The sequence below is a fragment of the Ornithodoros turicata genome, unplaced genomic scaffold, assembly GCF_037126465.1.
Source record: "Ornithodoros turicata isolate Travis unplaced genomic scaffold, ASM3712646v1 ctg00000783.1, whole genome shotgun sequence".
Taxonomy (NCBI): domain Eukaryota; kingdom Metazoa; phylum Arthropoda; class Arachnida; order Ixodida; family Argasidae; genus Ornithodoros; species Ornithodoros turicata.
The window spans coordinates 42965-63748 of record NW_026999401.1 but is presented as its reverse complement, the minus strand read 5'-3'; the positions used below and the strand labels follow the sequence as shown (position 1 = coordinate 63748).

The 20784-nt window shown below is 47.0% G+C and overlaps 1 protein-coding gene, 1 non-coding gene and 1 pseudogene across 2 annotated transcripts; 2 read left to right on the top strand and 1 right to left on the bottom strand.

The window, feature by feature from the left end:
* The first annotated feature begins 921 nt into the window (after positions 1-921).
* LOC135374883 (U6 spliceosomal RNA) lies at positions 922-1032 on the top strand (annotated as a pseudogene).
* Positions 1033-4942: 3910 nt separating this feature from the next.
* LOC135374882 (U6 spliceosomal RNA) lies at positions 4943-5045 on the top strand. The gene has a single exon (XR_010417143.1). It is a non-coding gene; the product is annotated as a U6 spliceosomal RNA (small nuclear RNA).
* A 5273-nt stretch (positions 5046-10318) lies between these two features.
* Positions 10319-18601, bottom strand: LOC135374841 (domesticated amidase effector 2-like). Its single transcript, XM_064607769.1, has 4 exons — positions 18490-18601; positions 10727-10950; positions 10524-10652; positions 10319-10446 (listed from the first exon to the last, which is right to left on the bottom strand). Exons 1-4 carry the CDS (start codon positions 18539-18541, stop codon positions 10360-10362), a joined length of 492 nt encoding a protein of 163 aa, XP_064463839.1. The 5' UTR covers positions 18542-18601; the 3' UTR covers positions 10319-10359.
* Positions 18602-20784: the final 2183 nt, after the last annotated feature.

Sequence of the window (20784 nt, the reverse complement as noted above, 5' to 3'; positions counted from 1 at the left end):
AGAAATCAACGATGAAAGATGAAAGTCACTGAAAAGGTTAGCCAGCTGTAGGGATCGAACCCACATCTTCTGGATTACCGGTCCAGGGCTCTACCAATTGATCTATGCTAAACGCCTCTCCAGCGACTTTCGGGGCGCGTCATCTGAAGGGACGACAAACCAGCCACTCACTCTCCCTCACCCTCCTTTCACTCTTACATTTTTTTGCTCACTCATACACACATTCATACGACGGAAATCGACGCAAGCGGCACCTGTTGAACAAGAGAGACACTGATGTTCTGAGGCTGGAACAACATAGAAGGGACAGATACAAACAAAGCCTCAAATGCCTAAGAAATCAACGATGAAAGATGAAAGTCACTGAAAAGGTTAGCCAGCTGTAGGGATCGAACCCACATCTTCTGGATTACCGGTCCAGGGCTCTACCAATTGATCTATGCTAAACGTCTCTCCAGCGACTTTCGGGGTGCGTCATCTGAAGGGACGACAAACCAGCCACTCACTCTCACTCACCCTCCTTTCACTCTTACATTTTTTTGGTCACTCATACACACATTCATACGACGGAAATCGACGCAAGCGGCACCTGTTGAACAAGAGAGAAACTGATGTTCTGAGGCTGGAACAACATAGAAGGGACAGATACAAACAAAGCCTCAAATGCCTAAGAAATCAACGATGAAAGATGAAAGTCGCTGAAAAGGTTAGCCAGCTGTAGGGATCGAACCGGGATTGAGCAAAAAAAAATGTAAGAGTGAAAGGAGGGTGAGTGAGAGTGAGTGGCTGGTTTGTCGTCCCTTCAGATGACGCACCCCGAAAGGCCCTGGGGAGGCGTGTTAGCTTAGCTCAATTGGTAGAGCCCTGGACCGGTAATCCAGAAGATGTGGGTTCGAACCCTACAGCTGGCTAACCTTTTCAGTGACTTTCATCTTTCATCGTACATATACTAAAATTGGAACGATACAGAGAAGATTAGCATGGCCCCTGCGCAAGGATGACACGCAAAATCGTGAAGCGTTCCACATTTTTTTTTCTAAACGTTGCGGCCTACAGTATGAGTTATCGGTTTTAGCATTTTCAATGCAACAATTGCCGCAGATACAATAAGGTTATGTGTACGATTCCCCGCTTTGGGTTTTTATTTTAGGGCGGATTCGCCGTATGTTTTTGGTTTGTATTTATTTCGGTGAAATCGGCGTTTTTCCGTGACATTTCTGGCATATATACGTACATGGTTTTCCTTGCAGTTATCGGCTAATATAAATCGCAACGTAGTTTCAAAACTGCGTGTCAACGCAGCCTTAAAGCGAAAAACCATGCGAAATTAGCCCCTGTGAAACATCACAACAGGAACACTGTTGTGTTTTTCCTTTTCTTTTTTTTTTTTGCCAACCCCCCCCCCCCTCTCCTACAGCGAAGTGGTGGTAGTCAAATCGTCAAAGCAGAGCTTTGTGTGTGTGTGTCTGTGTTTAATTTAACGTGTGCAGCGATTACTTCCCATAATCTTTCCTGGGGCATTCATTTGTATTCGGTGTTTTCCCGTGAAAACTGAATGACGAAAAAAAAATTACCAGCGTATGTTTTTCGACGTTCTTCGGCATTAAAACTGAAAACGCAGAACCCTAGGGATACAGAAATCCCAAACCCAGAAAACTTACATTTGTTAAAGTAATTTCGATTGGGTTTCCTCGAATAACGCAAATACGAAATGTGTAACAAGTGTGTATGTGTCTATTCTACATGTGTGTCCTGTTGGCATCGTTTTTGGGTGTGTGGCTTTGCAGAAGTTGAGCAGAATCAAGCAGCATGACATATCTCTTCCTCAATGTAACACTACATGCACGGGGTTATCGAGCAAAAAAAAGACAAAATATTGTAAGTTTGTAAAATATTGTACAAAGTATTGCAACACCTGGAGGTTTGACAGGAGATAAACGACGGAGTGCTCATTTTCGGCAACCATGTCCTCTACAGTACATGGACAGATTCCTTTGAAATCATTCAATCTGTATTTGTACCCTATATATGTTTATATTGTGTATTTTCTGTTTCTATCTTTTGAAAATTATATACACGAGCACTCTTTGTCTGGTTGAATTAGGTTATTGTTTGAGGAAATTTGTTCAACGTTTAACACTATTAGTAAACAAACTGGCAACTGATAATTAGTGTGAGCAGACATTAAAATGCACGACGCAAGGAAAAAAATATGTGCCTGTTCTTCGGTAGACGACTGCAGGACGTACAAATGACCATTACTGGAAGCTCCTATGACGAGAAGTCTGGATCTCCACCCGACATCCCATCACGGATGAGGACGTGATGACACTTTGAGGACGTCCTGAGGACCGAGAGTGTTCAAACTAATCGGAACAAGGAAATATGTTCTCTGTGTCAGTGGTGCCCTCTATAAAGATGTATCGTTAGTGTTGTACAGTTTTTCTTTGAGGCCTGCACAGACAACCAACAAAGGGTCGCATGGAACGGTCACTTTTGGAACATTAAGGTAGGCATATATGAAAAAGGTTCAGTCTCGAACTCTCAATGCTTTGAAACCGGTTTTGAAACGGTAACCGAAATTTTCTAAATAGGTCCGGTTTCGGCAAAAAAACAAAAAACAAAAAAGAAAAACGGTTCTTTACGGTTCCGGTTCGGTTTGATGCTCTGCTACAAACCCCACAAAGGGTTCATGTAGGGTCGTGGGCGTCCCGAGAGGGGTGCAAAGGAAGCCGTCACCCCCCTTGCCCCCCCTGGAGCCCCAAGGTCGCTTGCGAAAATAGTGCACTTTTTAGTCATAATAAGTCGTAATTATTATACTCAGATGTCATAGTAGGAACCTGTGAACACCCACACACAGTCCTCCAGGTCTGCCTGCTGAAAGAAAAGGTGGCAGGGAAGGGGGGGGATTGCACGCTTGGCCCCCCGGAAGCACTTTTACCCCCGCCCCTTCCTTGGAAAAAAATCCTGAGAGCGCCCATGTGTAGGGTGGGCCTCAAGTTGGCACCAATTAAGCATTTTTTTTCTTTTCTTCTTGAAAAGAAAAGACGTACACACGCACACTCAAAAAAAAAGAAGAAAAAAAGTGAATCATTTGGTCAGACTCAAATTTTCCCGCCAAGAAACTGCTGTAATTTTGTTACAACGGCTTGCGGCAACAAATTCCAATCGCAAATGATAAGTCGAAAATACGAATACTTGAAACAATCGACGCGTGCGAATAAACCTCTAACCGACAAACGTCATCGTGACGTTGGTAGACAGACCTATTTAGTGACTCTAGACAGACCGAAACCGAAACAGATCCGAAGGGGAGAGTTGGGTTCCACGAATGGGGAATGGACCATTTCCGACAACGCGTATGCGCATGCCCAGCCCTTGAGTCCGCCATCTTTGAGCGGAAAACATCGCTATGGACCCACCTGCGGGAGACTGTCGTGTTCATTGTGGGGAGATAATCGGTTTCAAGGTTACGCGGACGTTTGAGGTCTGGTAATGAGTACAATGCGCTTTCACTCTTTCCGCATTCTTCTTCCAATCTTCTGTGGCTACTTTCCCACGCAATGTGACAGTCCGAAAAGCGCGTCACCATTATTGGGGGGAAGGACACGACGTTCGACATTCCGTCGCCAGGGGCGACGCGAATATGAAAATGGTCCATTGTTCGATGCCTCCTATTGAAAGAAAAGTAGGACCGAAGGTCGCGTCCTTTTCAGAGACCATCGTAATCCCCTCAAGACCGTGGCTTTCGGGCGCGACCTTATTCGCCACTAGCTTTGAACGTAGTTCAACTCTACCAGACTGGTGGCGGTGTCGAACACTGTGACGTCATTTGTTTACAAAGAGGTAGAGGTCTATAGGGTAATGACAGCTTCTTGTAGGACGAAGTTCGCGAAACTTCGAGTTGTCAATGTTATACATATATTCCACGTAATATTACAAAAACTGAATCTCTCTGTCCTAAATCTGTCCTGAAGCCGCGTAAATTTCCTGTTTGCTGTACGTTGGAATAGAAGTGCCGTAACCATTGAAAATAAATCCCAGTGCTTGATTTTGAACCCTTGTTAACTCGTCATAATTCCTCTTACGTAAAGGTATCCCAAATAACCCGAGGCCACACAAAATATTTATACAAACTGAGTTTCGTTACACATGTTAGAAACTTCAAATTTCGTCTTAAATACCTGCTCTGCACTCTTCTAAATTATTATTCTTATAAATTACTTATTATATTGCTCTTATAAAACTGCTCTGCGCTTTCCGATATATCTCTCCCACTGTAGAACCGCTGACAAAAACTATGTGACGTCGAGCTGCTATCAACAGCTGATAAATGCTAATCCTTTCAAACTCGTTCACCTCCGAAGTCACAACATGTTTCATGTACGAATGTCCAACGTATAATACGATACGAAGTGAATGCCGAAAGCACGAGACAGCGCAAGGCATTTTCTCCGTGCATAATGTATAATGTAAAAACCCCGAGACTAGGGAACACGAAGGGACAGACACAACACGAAGTCTCAAACACAGCTAAAAATTTTACTGCAGAAAACAAGAAATATATACAAACAGAAGGGAAGGGAACACCAGTTGAGAACAAAATAGGAGGTCATTTCGGGGGAACGAGCAGTTTGTTTTCCATTTTTTCATTTTCTCCGTATTACGGGGTTGCTTCGGGAGAAAGTCTGCTTTACTGCACCCTCGTGTTAATTAGAGCCTGGAAACCAGCTTTCCTTACACTGAAAAAAAGAAAAGAAAATGTAATGCTTGAATAAAAAACTCGAAGAGCACATCGAAGTAACTCACTCCAAATGCAGATCACTTAATAGTTTATTTTAAAATTGAAGCAGATACTTATCAATCTAATCTTACGACACCGCCGCGTTGTAATCACATGCCTCATCCCAGTATAAATAACGGTTCGGGGTGCACTTCCTTCGTACTTCCAAAGTACATATACTAAAATTGGAACGATACAGAGAAGATTAGCATGGCCCCTGCGCAAGGATGACACGCAAAATCGTGAAACGTTCCACATTTTTTTCTAAATGCTGCGGCCGACACTATGAGTTATCGGAGTTAGCATTTTCAATGCAACAATTGCCGCAGATACAATAAGGTTATGTGTACGGTTCCCCGCTTTGGATTTTTATTTTGGGGCGGATTCGCCGTATATGTTTTTGGTTTGTATTTATTTCGGTGAAATCGGCGTTTTTCCGTGCCTTTTCTGACATGTACGTACATGGTTTGCCGTGCAATTATCGGCTAATATAAATAGCAACATAGTTTAAAAAAATGTGCGTTAACGCAGCCTTAAAACGAAAGTCCAGTATAAAATTAGCTCCTGTGAGACATATCACAAAGGGAACCTCTTTTTTTGCCCATAAATCCCCCCCACCCCCCAGCGAAGCCGTAGTATACCCAAATCGTCAAAGCCGAGCTTTGTGTGTGTGCGTATTAAATTTAACGTGTGCAGCGATTACTTCCCATCATCATTCCTGAGGCATTCGTTTGTATTCGATGTTTTTCGGAGAAAACCGAATGATGAAAAAATTACTGCAATCCAATGTTTTTGAGTGAATATGTGTTTTTACGCTTACCTGCTCATGCAGTTGAGGTGACGGAGTTCATTTTTATATTGGAAAAGGGTTCTTCGTGGAGAGGTAGTCTCAGTGGAAGAGTGAAGAGCAAGTAAGAGGTGTTTCTTTACCTTTGTTGCTGGGCTGATGCCATCACATCAACCACCCAAGCATGAACGGTGGCCACTTCATGCTTGGTAGTCAACTTGACTTATACCCCTGTCACACGGGCATTTTCGATCCTGCTCGACCGAACCTGCTTGAACCCAATGCAGATCGGATGGTGCTACACGGCCGCTTCCAAGCAGGATCGAACTTTGATCCTGCTTGACTCAAGACAGTTCCCATAACAGGATTGAGAATTTCAAGACGGCTCGACGGCCGCCGTTTGCATCCTCGACCCCGGTGAACTGTCATAACTTAAGACGGACATGCGCGCGAAGCTACAAATGATGCTTACATCGGTATACGATAAATTACCACTAATATCGCTGTTATATAGGAAACGCGAAATTAATGAGTTCCGTTTATTCATTTGCACAGGTCAACCATTCAATGCGCATTGAAAGTGGCCGTGTAGCAGCGTCAAAACTCGAGCGTGCTCGGGAAGTTCGATGCAGATCGGATTCGAGAAGGATCGAAATGCCCGTGTGACAGGGGTATAAATAACATAATTGTACCATTATCATCCTGCCGGATTCCTTAAAAACGCAAGCACACGTGAGGGCACTGGCTGACATGTGTAGAGTAGCATTTAATTACATCGTTTTAGTGCATCGAGTTATTGCGGAAGTTTAGCGCCATGTGTAAAGTTTTATAAGGTATACTAAAACGTGTGTGTAGGGTGTGTGTACCCTGTCCCTGTTCCCCTGGCGTCCTCCACCCGTCGGGATGTAATCAATGCAAGGTGCTCTGGACACTATCGTACTTACCTCTCCGACCGTGGTCTTTCTATCTCACCTAGCAAGACTGTTGCCATGGCATTTACGCGCCGATCCTTCCGCAAATTCCCCCTCCGCATTGACGGCCAGCAGCTCGCCTTCGTACGTCATCACAAATACCTGGGCATAACCATTGACAGGGAGCTGACTTGGTCCAAGCACGTCAATAAGGCTCTGTCTACAGCGGCGACTACCATCGTGAACGTCCTCCGCCGCATTTCTGGTTCGTCCTGGGGCCCATCATACCCTGACCTTCGCCAAGTGCGTACCGCACTCGTCCTAGGGGTCCTGCGTTACAGCTTACCGGTATTGCACGGTCTAAGTTCAACAACAGAGCGCGAACTTTTGAACATCCAGGCGCGAAGCCTTCGAGTGTTCCTTGGTCCTTCGAGGGAGCCTTGGTGGTCCCAAAAAGACCGACACCTTCCTGGTCTTGGCTGAGGCGAAGGAGACGCCAGCCCACGTCCTACGCGACATGGAGACCCTGCGCTCTTGTGCGCGGTACCGCACACGACATGCTGCCCACTACCTACGGGACATTCACCTACTGTATGAAAACTCAGCTTTCGGGGCTGCTGTTTGCAGACTGCCACAGTCTCTTCCGCCCCCTCCGTCGCGCCTGCTATACGCCCCACCTTTGTGGACCCTCGTGCTGCCTCTGATGGACCTGCATATTCCCGACATGTCCCGCAAAAAAGACACTCCTGTCCTCGCTGCGTGCCAGTTTGCTCTTGAGCATTTGAAGCATTTGAGCCCCGTCCACGGTCAGCGTAAAGCAATTTTCACGGATGGCTCGGTTGTGTACGGCGCGTCGTCTGCAGCTTTCTACATGCCTCACAGTGACACTGCGCAGGCTTTCAAGCTGCCGCATGAAACTTCATCCACTGAAGCTGAACTGACAGCCATCTATGAAGCGCTCAACGCCATATCCGGTTCACAGGCCGACTCGTGGTCCATCTTCACGGACAGCAAGTCAGCATTGGAGACCTTGGCGTCGTACCGGTGCAGTGCTATTTGCGATCTCCGCACGCTTGTAATCGCCAGATACAACGAGCTCCTGGCTTCCGGCCACAGCGTACGGCTCCAGTGGGTACCCAGTCACGTCGGGCTGCCCGGAAGTACCCGTGCCGACATTGCTGCGAAACGTGCCCATACCACGGCTGCCTTGAGTCTCAGCATCCCGCTTTCAATGTCAGCCTGCCTGCTCCAAATACGTCGCTTGCGCTCTCGCTGTGTCCAAGATTTCATAGAACGTGCCATCTCGCCCAATACATTTCTCCATCGACCCAAATACATCACTCCATCGACCCAAAAATGCAATACGTCCCTCGCCCAAACATCACGAGGAGGGAGGCGTCTGTTATCCACCGTCTGCGGTTAAGCGTGGCTCGAACGCCAACATGGTCCTTCCAACTCAGCACGCTTGACACCCCTACATGTGCAGCCTGCTCCACCGAGGGCAACACTTCCCACCTACTCCTCCACTGTCACCTGTTCGCCGCTCCCCGTGCCACTCTGATGGAGCGGCTAGCTGCCCTAGGGCTGAGGGAGGTCTCGCTGGCAACGCTATTGGGCCCTCTGCAACGCCCCATTCAGTGGCGCGTCGGAAGGGAACTCGTACGCTTCCTTACTGACACAGGACTCGCGCTGAGCCTGTGACTGCGCCTCTTTTCTTTCGCTCTTTTCGTTTTTTTCTTTCTTTTCCTTCTTTTTATTTTTCCTTTTTTGTGAGCGGGAATAGCAAGTCGGCGTCTGGAGCCAGGCTAACCTTTCCCCTCTTTCTTTGTCTTTTTTTTTGCAATAAACCTATATCCCCCCCATGTATGCGCTTTCACCCCGATGCCAGGACAGCGATACAAACAGCTCCTCCCTCTGCGTCACAAGGGGTTTCACAAGGGAGGAAACTTCGCTTCTAATGAGACTGGGAATCGAAGCGCCAAGACTAAGGACGTCCCATGCATCACAGGACGAAGTAAATATGCGCTGTGCAACACCTGTGATGTTGAGGAAAATAACATATCTTGTTCCACTGCAGAACATACGAACAGCAAAGGAAACGCCTAATGGAAAGAATGAGGGACCTGTAGGTCACCGAGAACCCCCTTCTGGAGTCACTCATTGACCCTACTGGACCAATTTCAACGCGGCGGGCAACATGAATCATAGTCCTAGAATTTCGCGAAGGAGGGTAACCTTTTTGGGTATTCTCTGGCAGCAAAGAAGAAATAGACAACGCTTGTGAACTGAGTTACCAACAACCTATGACAACTGTGAACAACCAACATGTGACCAACTGCACTCTAAGAAAAAAAGGAGTACTTTTACTCCTTTTGGGGAGTAATTGCATTGCCACAAAAAATAGTCCCTTTCGGGAGTAAATGCACGGTAGTAAATGAATCTCACAGAGTGAAGACCGCATTTCACGCGCTGTTGTAAGAGTCCCAGGTACATAATTGGTGCGCATGCATGAAGATACTTTGAAGCAAACCGTCAACCGTGATATATCGAGTGATATAAAATCTTGCCCCATACTAGGGCACAATTTGCGAAGAAAGATGCGCTAACTGTTTCTTACTCTGTGTGGCTGGAAAATTGCTACGTTGTGTGAGTTATACAGCCTTATGTCGTTCAAATTGACCAAGAGCACATATTTACGTAGACTTTTGCATTCAGGAGACCATTCGCGAAGTTTAGTGACAATTTTCAGTCCTGGGGAGTAAACGTTGGGACTAAATGTTGGGTTAGGGGACTAAAATGGGGAGTAATTGCAGACTAGGGGAGTAGAAGCTGCAATTACTCCCCATTTTACTCCTTTTTTTCTTAGAGTGTGAAAGTGATTATGACGAACTGTATGGTGTGCGCCGAGGGCGACCACGAGATGGCACAGCCACCGAACTTTGCACTGAACGTATCATCGCCATGTGTCGGGTGTCTAGTTGCTGCTAAGTCCCGTGTTTTCGTGTTTCCCATTTTGCTGGTCTTTGTTCTCTCTGTGGCAACTTGCCGCCAGTCTCGGCAGGCAGACTGCCCTTTCTTTCTTATATTTTTATTTCTTTAGATAAACGATACCCCCCCTCTCAGAATACATACACTCTTTTATATACCTTTCAGACTCGCCGGTTGGTCACCCCAGGAAATCACTGCCCCCGGTGAGGAGGAGGAGGAGTGTCGTTGGGAGGAACCCGAGAGGTCTGCCTGCCTGATTAGGCGGCATGTTTCTCGGGAAGGGAAAGGTGGTGTAGAGGAAAGGGTGAAGTGGAAGACCGAGCGGAATCCGCTCGGGGGGAGGATAGCTGCGTCCATGGGCCGACTTCAGGGGAACTGTGCCGGCATACGCCTATTACACATCTGAGGGAAACCCAGGAAAAACCCCAGACGCCACTCGCCGGTAACGCGTGCGCTTGGAGACTGGGAGGCCCCCGGTGAAGAACATGACTTCCTGTGATTCATTTTACCCTTCTACCTTGTTTGACAAAGCAAACAAATATGCAGCCCTCTCCCCTTGTACATATTCCCCTCTCATTCTTTGGAATTATCCTGCGTCCCCATAATAACCCATTCCTGTTGAAGAGAGCGCTGCTGTCGAAACGTCGAATACCCCCTCTTAGTTTTTAATAAAGTCCCCCTTTTATATCTTTTCCTGTAGATGTACAGCCTCCACTTCTGATTCTCATTGAATAGCTTGATATTTTTCGTGGTCAATTCCTCTAATTCCACCCTTTCGGGCGCAACACCGCAAGAAGGAAAGGAAAATGCAGACCAGTTATTTTGCAAGTCAAGCAATCAGGCATAAGGTACATATTGGATCAAACATTTATTTTTCCTGACGTACTTTCTTACGGCAGCCGAATAGTGGAGAAGAGGTTGGCATAACCGTAGAAGCGCCATCTTTGTACTGGCTGGCTGACATTCTGGTCGTAAACCTGCATTACCCGTGTGACACTCAATATCAATGCACGACTCTGACTGTTACGGTGAGGAACGTATGATGGTGACTTACCCTGATGCCATCTGGAGTGCAGGATTCAAAAATGGCTGCATGGCCACCCTCCGTTGGATATTTGTTGCCTGGAGCCGTGAAGGTTGCAATGGCCGTCCATCGGGGGATTGCACTGCAGTTATCACGTACCTGCAGAAAGAAAACCACAAATAGTACCGCACCTGTAAGTGACGCAGAGTAAGAGTTCACCCACTGCAGCTTACCCTTATGCCTTCGACCCAGCGTTGCGTATTATACTCTGTCAGGTTTCCGCACTTTTCCTTGACCAGAGACACACATTCCTTATCGTCGAATTCGTTGAGAACCCATTGACCCTCTAACGAAGTTGGGTTGGCGCATTGAATGAACCCGGGATCTGATGACGCGGCGTCGTACCGAGAGGGGGGCAAGAGGCCGTGGTATCCACCCCCTGGAGTTCCAAGGTTACCTGCGGAAAGTTTTTATTTTTTGACTCACACGTGAGTGGAAGTGGCTCAGGACGGTGGCCGCCTACAGTTCGAACAGGCACAGACACAAGTAAGAACAGAGTCTACCTTCATCTTGAACGTGCTAACGTGACCTTGTTTATTCAGTGCTGCCCACTTCTGTAGCACAGCGCGCGGTGTGTTACGATAGTGCTATATAGGATCTATATAGGATCTATATAAGACCTATAGTGCTATATAGGATCTAGGACGTCGGCCCCCGCCTCCAGCGAGCAGGCGACGTCCGAGAGTGAAATTGGAGGAATGGTCTCAGAACGGTTGCCCAAGCAGTGCTTAGTTAGACTTTTAATTAGCAAAACTCTAGAAATTTCCTACAGAGGAATCATGAATCAGACAAATTTTCCTCTGTACAATCTGGTTACAAAAAACCCAATGGACCTTTTCCGTGTACGTGTCGCCCCCGGCGCAGGACTGCAAAACCTGGTATTTTGTCCCCAAATGAGCGAGGGGCACTTTTAGGACTGGCATATCGCGTGTGGCGTGTCGCAAGAAGAAGATTGCAAAACGAATGCTGAAAGAGTGAAAGCGTATTGTACTGATTACACGTACGAAGCGTCCCCAGCAGCACAATGTACTGAAAGTCGAGTGCAATAGGGGTGGACGGTATCAGAGGCGGAGAGTTTTCATTTTCCCAGGGGGGGCAAGGGCGCACCGCAAAATAAATACTCTGGCGGGAGGGGGGGGGATATGTTTATTAAGAAAAAAAAAGAAGGGGAAGCCAGATGGATGTCGGCGTGTTATTTAAAAAAAAAGTGAAAGGGGGAAGACAAAAAAGGCAAAGAAAAAAGAAAGCAAAAGGAAACAAAAAGAAGGAAAGAAAAGGAAAAGAAAAATGAAGAACACAAAAACTAAAGCTGAAGAATCACACACTCTGGCGGGATCTTATGATGTATGCAAAACTGGTATAGAAATAAGAGGAAGGAAGAACAGAAAAAAAAAAAGAAAAAGAAAAAACAGAGAGAACGTAAACAGAGAACATGTACACAACTGAAGGCATTACGCCTTTGAAAACTGAGTGTAAACGGAACAAAATGCATTGAATCCTCGGTGTTTGACCCGAAATGCGCGCAATATTATGAATATGGTCAATGAAATGGAGCAGCGGGAGTTGAACCCGCTCCCAACGGATATGCGTTCCGAATATTCTACCGTTACACCTCATTGGCAGCTGCTGGTAGCTTTTCGACTGCTTCGTTTCATTGATCTGATTGCTTTGGGCGAAATTCAGGCTATGTGTTGTGTCATCCTCTGTGTTTCTTCGCCTCACCTTCTACCGTGATAATGAGTATGGTGGGCGGATACATATTTTACAAATTGCAAGATGTTTTTTGGGGGTTGGTGCCTCTTCGCTCTTTTGACCCGGGCGCGCCGAGCCCCAAAGGTTGGTGTCAGTCCCTTAGCGGGACTTCCCGGGGGAGGCGGCGCCCCCCCCCCTAGTTCATGTTCCGGGGGGGCAAGGGCCCCCGCGCCCCCCCGCAGTCGGCGCCTATGGACGGTATGTGTCTTATCAATGTTCTTTAGTTTCAGGAGTCTGTTCAAGGCCTTCCACCTACCCGTCCACCCCTATTGCACTCGACTTTAAGTGCATTGTGGGGTCGTCCACCGTCGGCCTCGAACGTCTGCGCAACCTTGACACAGATTACCTACCCCAAAACATGGCAGTCGCGTGGCTGAGCATGCTCTTATGCTTACTCGGAAAAGGTCCATTGTTGTCATTCGTGTTCATCAATGGACCATTTCCAACAACGCGTATGCGCATGCCCAGTCCTTGAGTCCACCATCTTTGAGTGGAAAACATCGCTATGGAGCCCGCTCATTGCGGGACGAGCTTCTCCAGGTTTAGTAAAAAAAAAAAAAAAAAAAGTTTGAAACGTCCGGCTCTTGTATAAGTTCGTACGTGTGATAATTCTGTGAACAGTTTTCCCATTTTGTTCAGATTACGGTCTCGCGGAGTAGACAGCTAAGGCGAACTGGCGAGTGTCGTCATAGAATTGATAAATGTAGTCAGATGGTAGCTAGAATGCTCTGAACAACCATACACGACGGGACGGAGATAAAAGTGCCTCAGAACGCGTACAAACTTGCATATTACAATGTGAGGCAACAGGAGCCCAGTAAACCATAATATTCAGGAGACGTACCAAATTCGTCTCAAACGTCGTGGATGTCACGCAAATTCTGCAGACGTTTACTGGATGGCCGAAAATTTACAGCCCATTCGTCACCTCATACAACGTTCCCTGGATGTACCATAGACATATCCCAGTTGAAAAAAAAAGGACGACAGAAAAATATGGCAAACAAGACTGTCGTATACTGGGACCTTGTCGTCTGTTGTAGATGTTTCTCGTGTGTCGTTCTGGAGTCTGTTGCACATGTCTGTCGCTCGTCTGTTCTGTCGACTGCTGTGCTTTGTTGTGTCGTACGCACCCTGTGGTCTTGTTGTGTCGTGCACAACTAGTTCTTGCTGGTTGCGAAGTGCTGTTCTCTCAGTAACAGGTGTGAACCATGTGTAATTGTGTGCAAACATACAAGATGAGGGAGAACCTGTGTATGAAGTGTATGTCTTCCTATTTTTAGACCCAAGGGACTTATTGTCTTTAGTCATGAACTCTTTCTCAGAGGTCAGCTTGAATGCCAGTGGCAACGGGTGACGAAAGGTGGTGTGATCAGGCTCCAATTCATGAAGTTTTTCTTTTTTTTTCTTTTTTACAGAATACCGCACAAGCTGCTGTAAGCAGTGTTCGGCAGTGGGTTACTTGTCATCGGTTATCAGGGAATTATTTCTTAAATAAATATTTTCACCTTAAATAGTTTGCATGTGGTACCTGCTATTGAAATTGTATGGGCGAATAGGAAGTCCTACGGCAAGGAGGTTGTTGCACTTTACGCTTAGTGACTTCAATTTTCATATTTCTTTTAAAGTAACTTCATGCATACTGCAACAACTTAGTTCCTTTAGCATCTCCTGTTCCTCCTCTACATATAATCAGAGTGAACGCGCCTTTCACTACCCCACGCCAAATTGTATTTGAATTGATCAATCTTAACTGCTTACAAGTAACTTCATTCGCCAGGACTGTTTACAAGATCATGTAGACTGCGTAAAAAGCGTAAATGACACTAGCATAACTTTTCAAAGGCAAAGTTGAACCTGCTTGCACGATGTCCCTATATTCTATATCCTAACAAGACGTTCCAGGGATATTCGGAGGATCTACAAATGACTAAGGAGTGCTAGTCCACAGAACGTCTCCTGGATGTAAACGGGCTCTGTGACAAAGTCCGTGGTATATCCTAAAGTTCAAAGTGGGATATCCTGTACAGTCAAACCTCGCTTTACGAACACCCTTCGTTTCTCAGAAAATCGTTCGTAAATCGAGGTATTCGTAAATCGAGGTCCGAGGTGTGCAATGCACAAATGCCTCACAAAACCACGGGAAATCGTCGATTTGAATGAGTTTTATTTTGGAAAATACTGCGTAATTGTGCTTTGCACCATACTTTCGGCAGGGTTTATCCTGTTTAGAAGAGATGACAGAAGTCTGACACTTGACTCATCCACCCGGTTCTCAAAGTACCGTATCGCGCGCGGATGAGAGTGTTTCCAACGGCAAAGATCACGCTTGTCACCGGCTGTCAGGACTGAACGCCTTCTCTTGGAATGGCCAGATGTTTCCATCTCCGAGACCTGGTCCAAACTCACAACCATTCGGCTGTAAACGCCTGAATTATTCTTTCAGGAAATGGTGAATCATGTTTGTGGAACGTAGTGGCGTTGTGACATTGTATGTTTGACCTTGGCAGCATGTACTAAGGAACTTTCATTATCCTCCGGTCCATTGGCCTGTCCTCTGTACGTTCATAACGCCCGTTCGTATATCGAGGTCAGAATGGCTTGGTTACTTTGGGTCCGTTCCCTAATAATCCGTTCATAGTTCGGATATCGAGGGTTCGTAAAACGAGGTCAAAAGACACGGAAAATGTTTGGTTCCCTGTGGAGCCGTTCGTAAGTTGAGGGAATTCGTATATCGAGGGTTCATAAAACGAGGTGTGATTGTAGACATTTTCGGATATATATGGTTTGCTGGAAGCCTGATACTGTGGCAGTGACACCCGAACGGACAATGGCGAGGCTCGTTCCTGGTAAGGTGTGAGACTCCACCGTTTTTAGGCGTTAGAACTTCTATGGGTCCACACAAAGATTAAACTGTCACCTGCCGTGGTTCTCGTCGTTTCCGCCACCAAGGCAGAGCCTTTGTAGTGCACCATGTTTGAACGGTTGCTGCAGCCACTATAGAGACAACACAACACACACAAACACTCCCCCAGCCATAGAATGCCGTTTGTACACGCCGGCAGCGCCGTCGGTGCGGCCGTGTGCCCTTGAGAAATGAAAAAAAAAAAAAAAGTGACACTATACATCCAAATGCTACGAAGTACAGTCTCAGGTATTTAACACATTATCGCTTAAAGGAGTACAGAGGGCCATCCAAAAAAAATTCAGATTAAGACATCTAATGAAAGTGTATGTGTCATTATACCGAATAGCGCGAAAGGTTTTGATGTGTGCAATTTGTTTCCCAGAAAAAAAAAACTCACATAAACATAGCTCCGGGCGTTCACCCTCAACTCGCCACTCCAGCTATAACGAGGATGAGGAGGTATGATGGCACGTCACCGATGACGGCATAAGGGGACTCGTTCTGGTTTGCCGGTCAGTGGGGGTCAGCGCCTTGTCCCTTTGCCGCCGTAAACCTGTTTTGCCAGTTTTCCCGGAGAATTGGGGATAGAAGGAGCGGCCGAAGCGTTACCGAGGCAAGGAGAAAGGCTTTATCACAACCCCGAACAGCCGAGTAGCAGACGACAGCGGAGTAGCAGACAACATTTCTCTAGGCCAATCATCGAGCGTTCTCCTTATAGCGTCAGCGCGAGGTTCCAGGCAGATCACAGGCTGGTACTGCTCTTCACCACCGTTGCGCACGGTCGCTTTTTGCGGCGTATTTTAAATTCAATTTCCGCGATAATTATGACTCTGTGGTGTAAATTACTTCGCATGGTGCATCTTAATGGCCTACTTAACAGTTTTATTGGAAGAAAACTGGGTGTTAAAAATGACTTCTGTGCTACTTAACTGCGTTAACTGTGCGCTACTTGCGAACTGAACTCGGAAATTTGCCAAGTAAAGGTCACTTTTTTACCACACCAATGTGAACAGGGTGCCGAATTTCCTCAATCTCATGGTAATTGACATTCCAATCGGAAAAAATAGCCGAACACCGGAGCATAGCGCGCGACGAATTTTTCAGCGCAGCGCCGTTGTCAGCCCGACGAAAGGAGGTCGGTAACACGGCCCAGACCGGGATACTAGAAAGAGATAACAGAGACATGGCTTATCGCATCTTGCTTTCCCTGGGATCATGTCTTCCCTTTCCCAATTTCAGGAACTGTCACTTTTTCTACTATCACTGTGTGGGCTGGGTTTTCAAACTTCTCTTGTCGACCTAACAGCGATCGAGCTCACAAAGTCGTCGCGCGCTATGCTCGGGGTGCTCCAAAGAGAATGATGTTCGGCTATTTGTTCCGATGGGATAGCTCTTGAATATCCCTGTCAAATATCATGAATATGGGTAAATTCGGCACGCTCTTCGCATTGGTGGGGTAAAAAAGTGACATCTACTTGGCAAATTTCCCAGCTCAGTTCTAAAAAATTTACAGTGCATACAGTACGTTGTCCATAAGCGGTGCATATAAAATGGAAAATAAATTTCTTACGGGGAGTACTAGCTTCTCTGCGCCCGCCCAGAGCCATTTATAGGGAGAGTTTGGCCATTCTCTGATCTTTTGCCGCCTCGTGGGTGGAGCCTATTTTGACGTCAGAGTCGTCGTTGCGCCGCCCAAAAAGCCTGAATCCAAGCAGAATCCGCTTATCAGCCATCTGGTGCGCGCCATATTGATGCTGTCCGTCAGCTTTGTTGTCGCAATGAATGCATTCTACAGGAATAACCGGCTTATGACCCACAGCCGCCTGTGATAAGGAGAGCTTTGTTGCCAAACTGAAAGAGTTCAAGGTCGAAGGGCTTTCGAAGAACAATCTACGCACGTGTCTTCCCGCCTTGCATCGTAAACAACGATCAGCATCAATATGGCGTCGGCGACCGGCTTACAACGAGACAACAATAGAGCACGGCGAGGGAGGTAGCTTAGCCGTGACGTCGCATGACGCGCTTCAAGTTAGGCTCCTCCTAATGGCCAAACTCTCCCTATAAACGGCTCTGCGCCCGCCGTTCCCTTAGCGCCATCTACCGCTCTAGCGGAATTTTCGGCGCAGAGCACAGGAATTTCCGAGGGCAGAGACCACAAATAAAAGATCACACCTGTCAGATAGCGCAAAACGCGACGCCATGGTGTCTTAGTTGCCGCGTTGTTTGCCTGCCTGGCGTGGCGGCATGCTGTTCGGGGGCGGAAGACCGTGCTTCTGGGGAAAAACCCAGAGGGTTACGCAGACTGGACAGTCGGTGTCGGAATTCGGACCGTAGGAATGGCGACGGAATGAACAAACGAAAGCAGCAGAACGCTCAAGGAGACGTTTGGGAGAACTGGGTGTGGAGGTGCTGTGATTAGAAAGGAGAAATTCCCAATGTGCTGGACGTTTCAGTGCTGGGCGCATAGCATCACCCCACCCCCACTAGCGAGGTACTTTCCTGTATTGTGCGAATTCTCGATATGCCTTAATACTTACGATCCACTCTTGTGTCACCAATCCCTCAGCTGTCTTAAGAAAAGCAAAGAGCAGCGGTTACTGAGAAAGAACAGCACCCCGAACACAACATTTCCTATTCCTAACAACGAATAAGTACCGTAATTTCACGCGTATTAGCCGCGGCTTATGCGCGATTTTATTTTTCTCACGGGCGCTCTGCGGCTTATCCACCGGTGCGGCTTATCTGATGACTATTTTTTTCAGGTATTTTCCCCATACGCAAATTTTAACGAAAGGGCCGCAAGTGTCTCTGGAACAACATTGCCCTGCCAGTGCACGGACAGTGCGTAACAGGGACGGGTCCACATTCTAGTAGATTGATCTTCCTGGTGCATTCCCCCAAGCAGCTTTAACGAATGTGGTGACAGTAATTCATGTCTTCTGGAAGACCACTGACCCATCAGTCCACGAAAAACCCTCAACAAGGGCACAATCCAATCTTCGTAGAATTCTAGAACTGACCTCATCTGTTGTACACTATGAACCACATGGTTTATGGCCTTCTCTATGGTCTCCTTTGTCGCACAAATCAGTCGTCTCGTATTGCCCGCGGCTTATCTGCCAGAAAATTTTCAAAACGTCCCTAAAAACGCGTCCCGCGGCTTATCTGCGGTGCGGCTTATACGCGTGAAATTACGGTATATGCCTGCTGGTGATTAGCAAAAAATAATAGGATGTGCCAAAGCGCAACCCACTGCTATTGAATAAGTTCACTTACCCGTCACTAAAGCCAGCACGAAAGCCGCTGTGGACACCACTGAAAACTTCATCTTCCCGCGATGAATGTTTGATGAATCGTCGTTCTAGAGCTTATGTACCCGTGTTAATAAGGGCGTGAGCGGTGGTCACGAGGAAATAACAGGACGTTAGCTATTTCCTGCTTGATTTTATGGCGAACAACAACAGCAATAAATAGAATGATGACGATGTTATCCTGGTGTTTCATCATCCTTTAATGTCCCGCCGCCAGTCAACGTTTGTCACGGCATATGATATCACAGTCACTTTCCGCTGGGAGAATGCGGTTCAGTTTCCCTACAAATATGCGATAGTTGCTTCGACATGGCTGCCGTTTGATAGAATGGAGCATTACGTCTCGTCAATCAATCAATCAATCAACCAAACAAAAACTTTGAACTTGAGGAGATAAATTTGGGACAACAGGACACAGGGGCTGTATCGGGATGCCCCCTTTTTTTTGCCTCAAGCTCAAGCACAGTTATGTGCTGCATAATTGTCACAAAAAAGGTGTACGCCTCCTATTTTCAACAAGTCAGGGAGAGGACGATGTCATTCGAGATGATGGTTGGTTAGCTGGTGAAGTTACTGCCATTCCGTTTAATGCATTAAGTTTGCAGAGTGGCTAGGGTATAAGCTTGTACAGTCGACCGCCGTTTATCCGGACGGTGCCGTTCCCGGCGAAATCGTCCGGATACCGGGACATCCGGATAAATGAAACGACCGAATAGAAACGTCCTACAGAGCAAGGTTTAATTAAAATACAGAAATCTCGTCAATGGCAGCTGTTGCATAGTAGTGTAGGCACTCGATTCCTGCAAACTTTTGCTAAGTGCATAGAGTTGAGCCACGCTGTTGCGCTGCTCGAAGAATGTCAGTACGGACGCAAAGTGTCAATGTCGGAGCCTTGTTTCTCACTGGCGTCATCGGCACCGTCTTGCTGCACATCATCGGAGGCAACAGTCATAGCCGCACACGCGTCATCATCCTTATCAACGTCAACGTAGTCAGAAACCACAGCATCATCTACGGCAGTCGCAGTGAGCCTCTGCAGCAGGGATCGCAGCTCAGCTAGGGGAATGTCTTCATCGGCCAACGGGCCGTAAGCAGCAGGCCCTCGGGTTGGAGTTTTCCGCACTAGAACCGGACAGTTGGTCGAGATATTTCCAAATGACTCGACTGGTCAATGTGACCCAACGCACACAAATAGAAAAGGGGGTCATCGTGCACGATTGTCTCCCCTACGGAGGAATGTAGGTCCCTGACGTGTGACGGGAATAACCCCAACACAGCGATCAGGGTGACGAAGCGGGGGTCAGCGTCTCCTCTTACTCACGGTAGTCCGGATAACTGAAGCTGGATTACAAGAATTTTCGACTTTCGTTCCCTGGAATTCTTGTCCGAGTCCGGAAGCTGAAGTCCGTATAAACGAGAACAAAATACATGGAGGAAAATCCGTTCCCGTGCCTTTTGTCCGGATACCGCGGGATCGGGATAAATGAAGTCCGGATAAACGGGGGTCGACTGTATAACCGCAGATGGACCAGTGTGAACTTGTGGGAAGGATGACGCAATAGCGTGAAGCTCAGCCATTGAAGTGAGATGATGTGTAACAATTCTGATACATGTACAGACCTTTCGACATTCCTCTCTCGAACCACAAGTGCGCTCGATGGACAAGATGTTGTAGCTGATGCATCTGTGAAAAGTTGTTCAGGCCACAGTAGTGTGTAATAAACGCAGGCTGATCTGTTGAAGGTGTAAGAGGCTGAGGTATTGGGACTTTTTGGTCCATGGAAAGCTCTGAACTTTGACCCCCATGAACCTGCAGCATTTGAGCTTTCGTGGATGATTTTTTCTTTGCGAGGCGTTGCGGTTTGAGATCCGAGCCGTCTGGTGTCGGACGTACTGAGGCTGGGGTTCGTTACGATAAACATAAATGAGGTTTATTTACATGTTCGAAAACTCGATCGAAGTAAACAGACAGAATAGCTTTTGAGGTGCTCCGCTTTTACATACAGACTAGCTTCAACAAGTGACACCGTTTATGATAGAGCACACTGGATGGTTGCACATGGGGGTGTGTCCTTGACGCACGGCGTTTATCTTCACCTTCAATGTCCGTCTCCCAGACAGCGCAATCGGGTTAGCTCTTCGGATGGCAATGGGGATACCGACTGACGATTGTATCTCATTACGGCCGAAGTCTCATTACGGCCGATGTCTCAATACGGCCGAAAGTCTCAATACGGCCGATAATCCTTTAATCCCCAAG

Bases quoted from the DNA above. Each gene is read 5' to 3' on its own strand.
- LOC135374841 (XM_064607769.1), bottom strand. From the start codon at position 18,541: ATGAAGTTTTCAGTGGTGTCCACAGCGGCTTTCGTGCTGGCTTTAGTG. The intron at 10,951-18,489 runs GTAAGTGAACTT...AACTTTCCGCAG, and splicing joins CGTGCTGGCTTTAGTGACGG to GTAACCTTGGAACTCCAGGG. The intron at 10,447-10,523 runs GTAAGTCACCAT...CGGGTAATGCAG, and splicing joins GCACTCCAGATGGCATCAGG to GTTTACGACCAGAATGTCAG.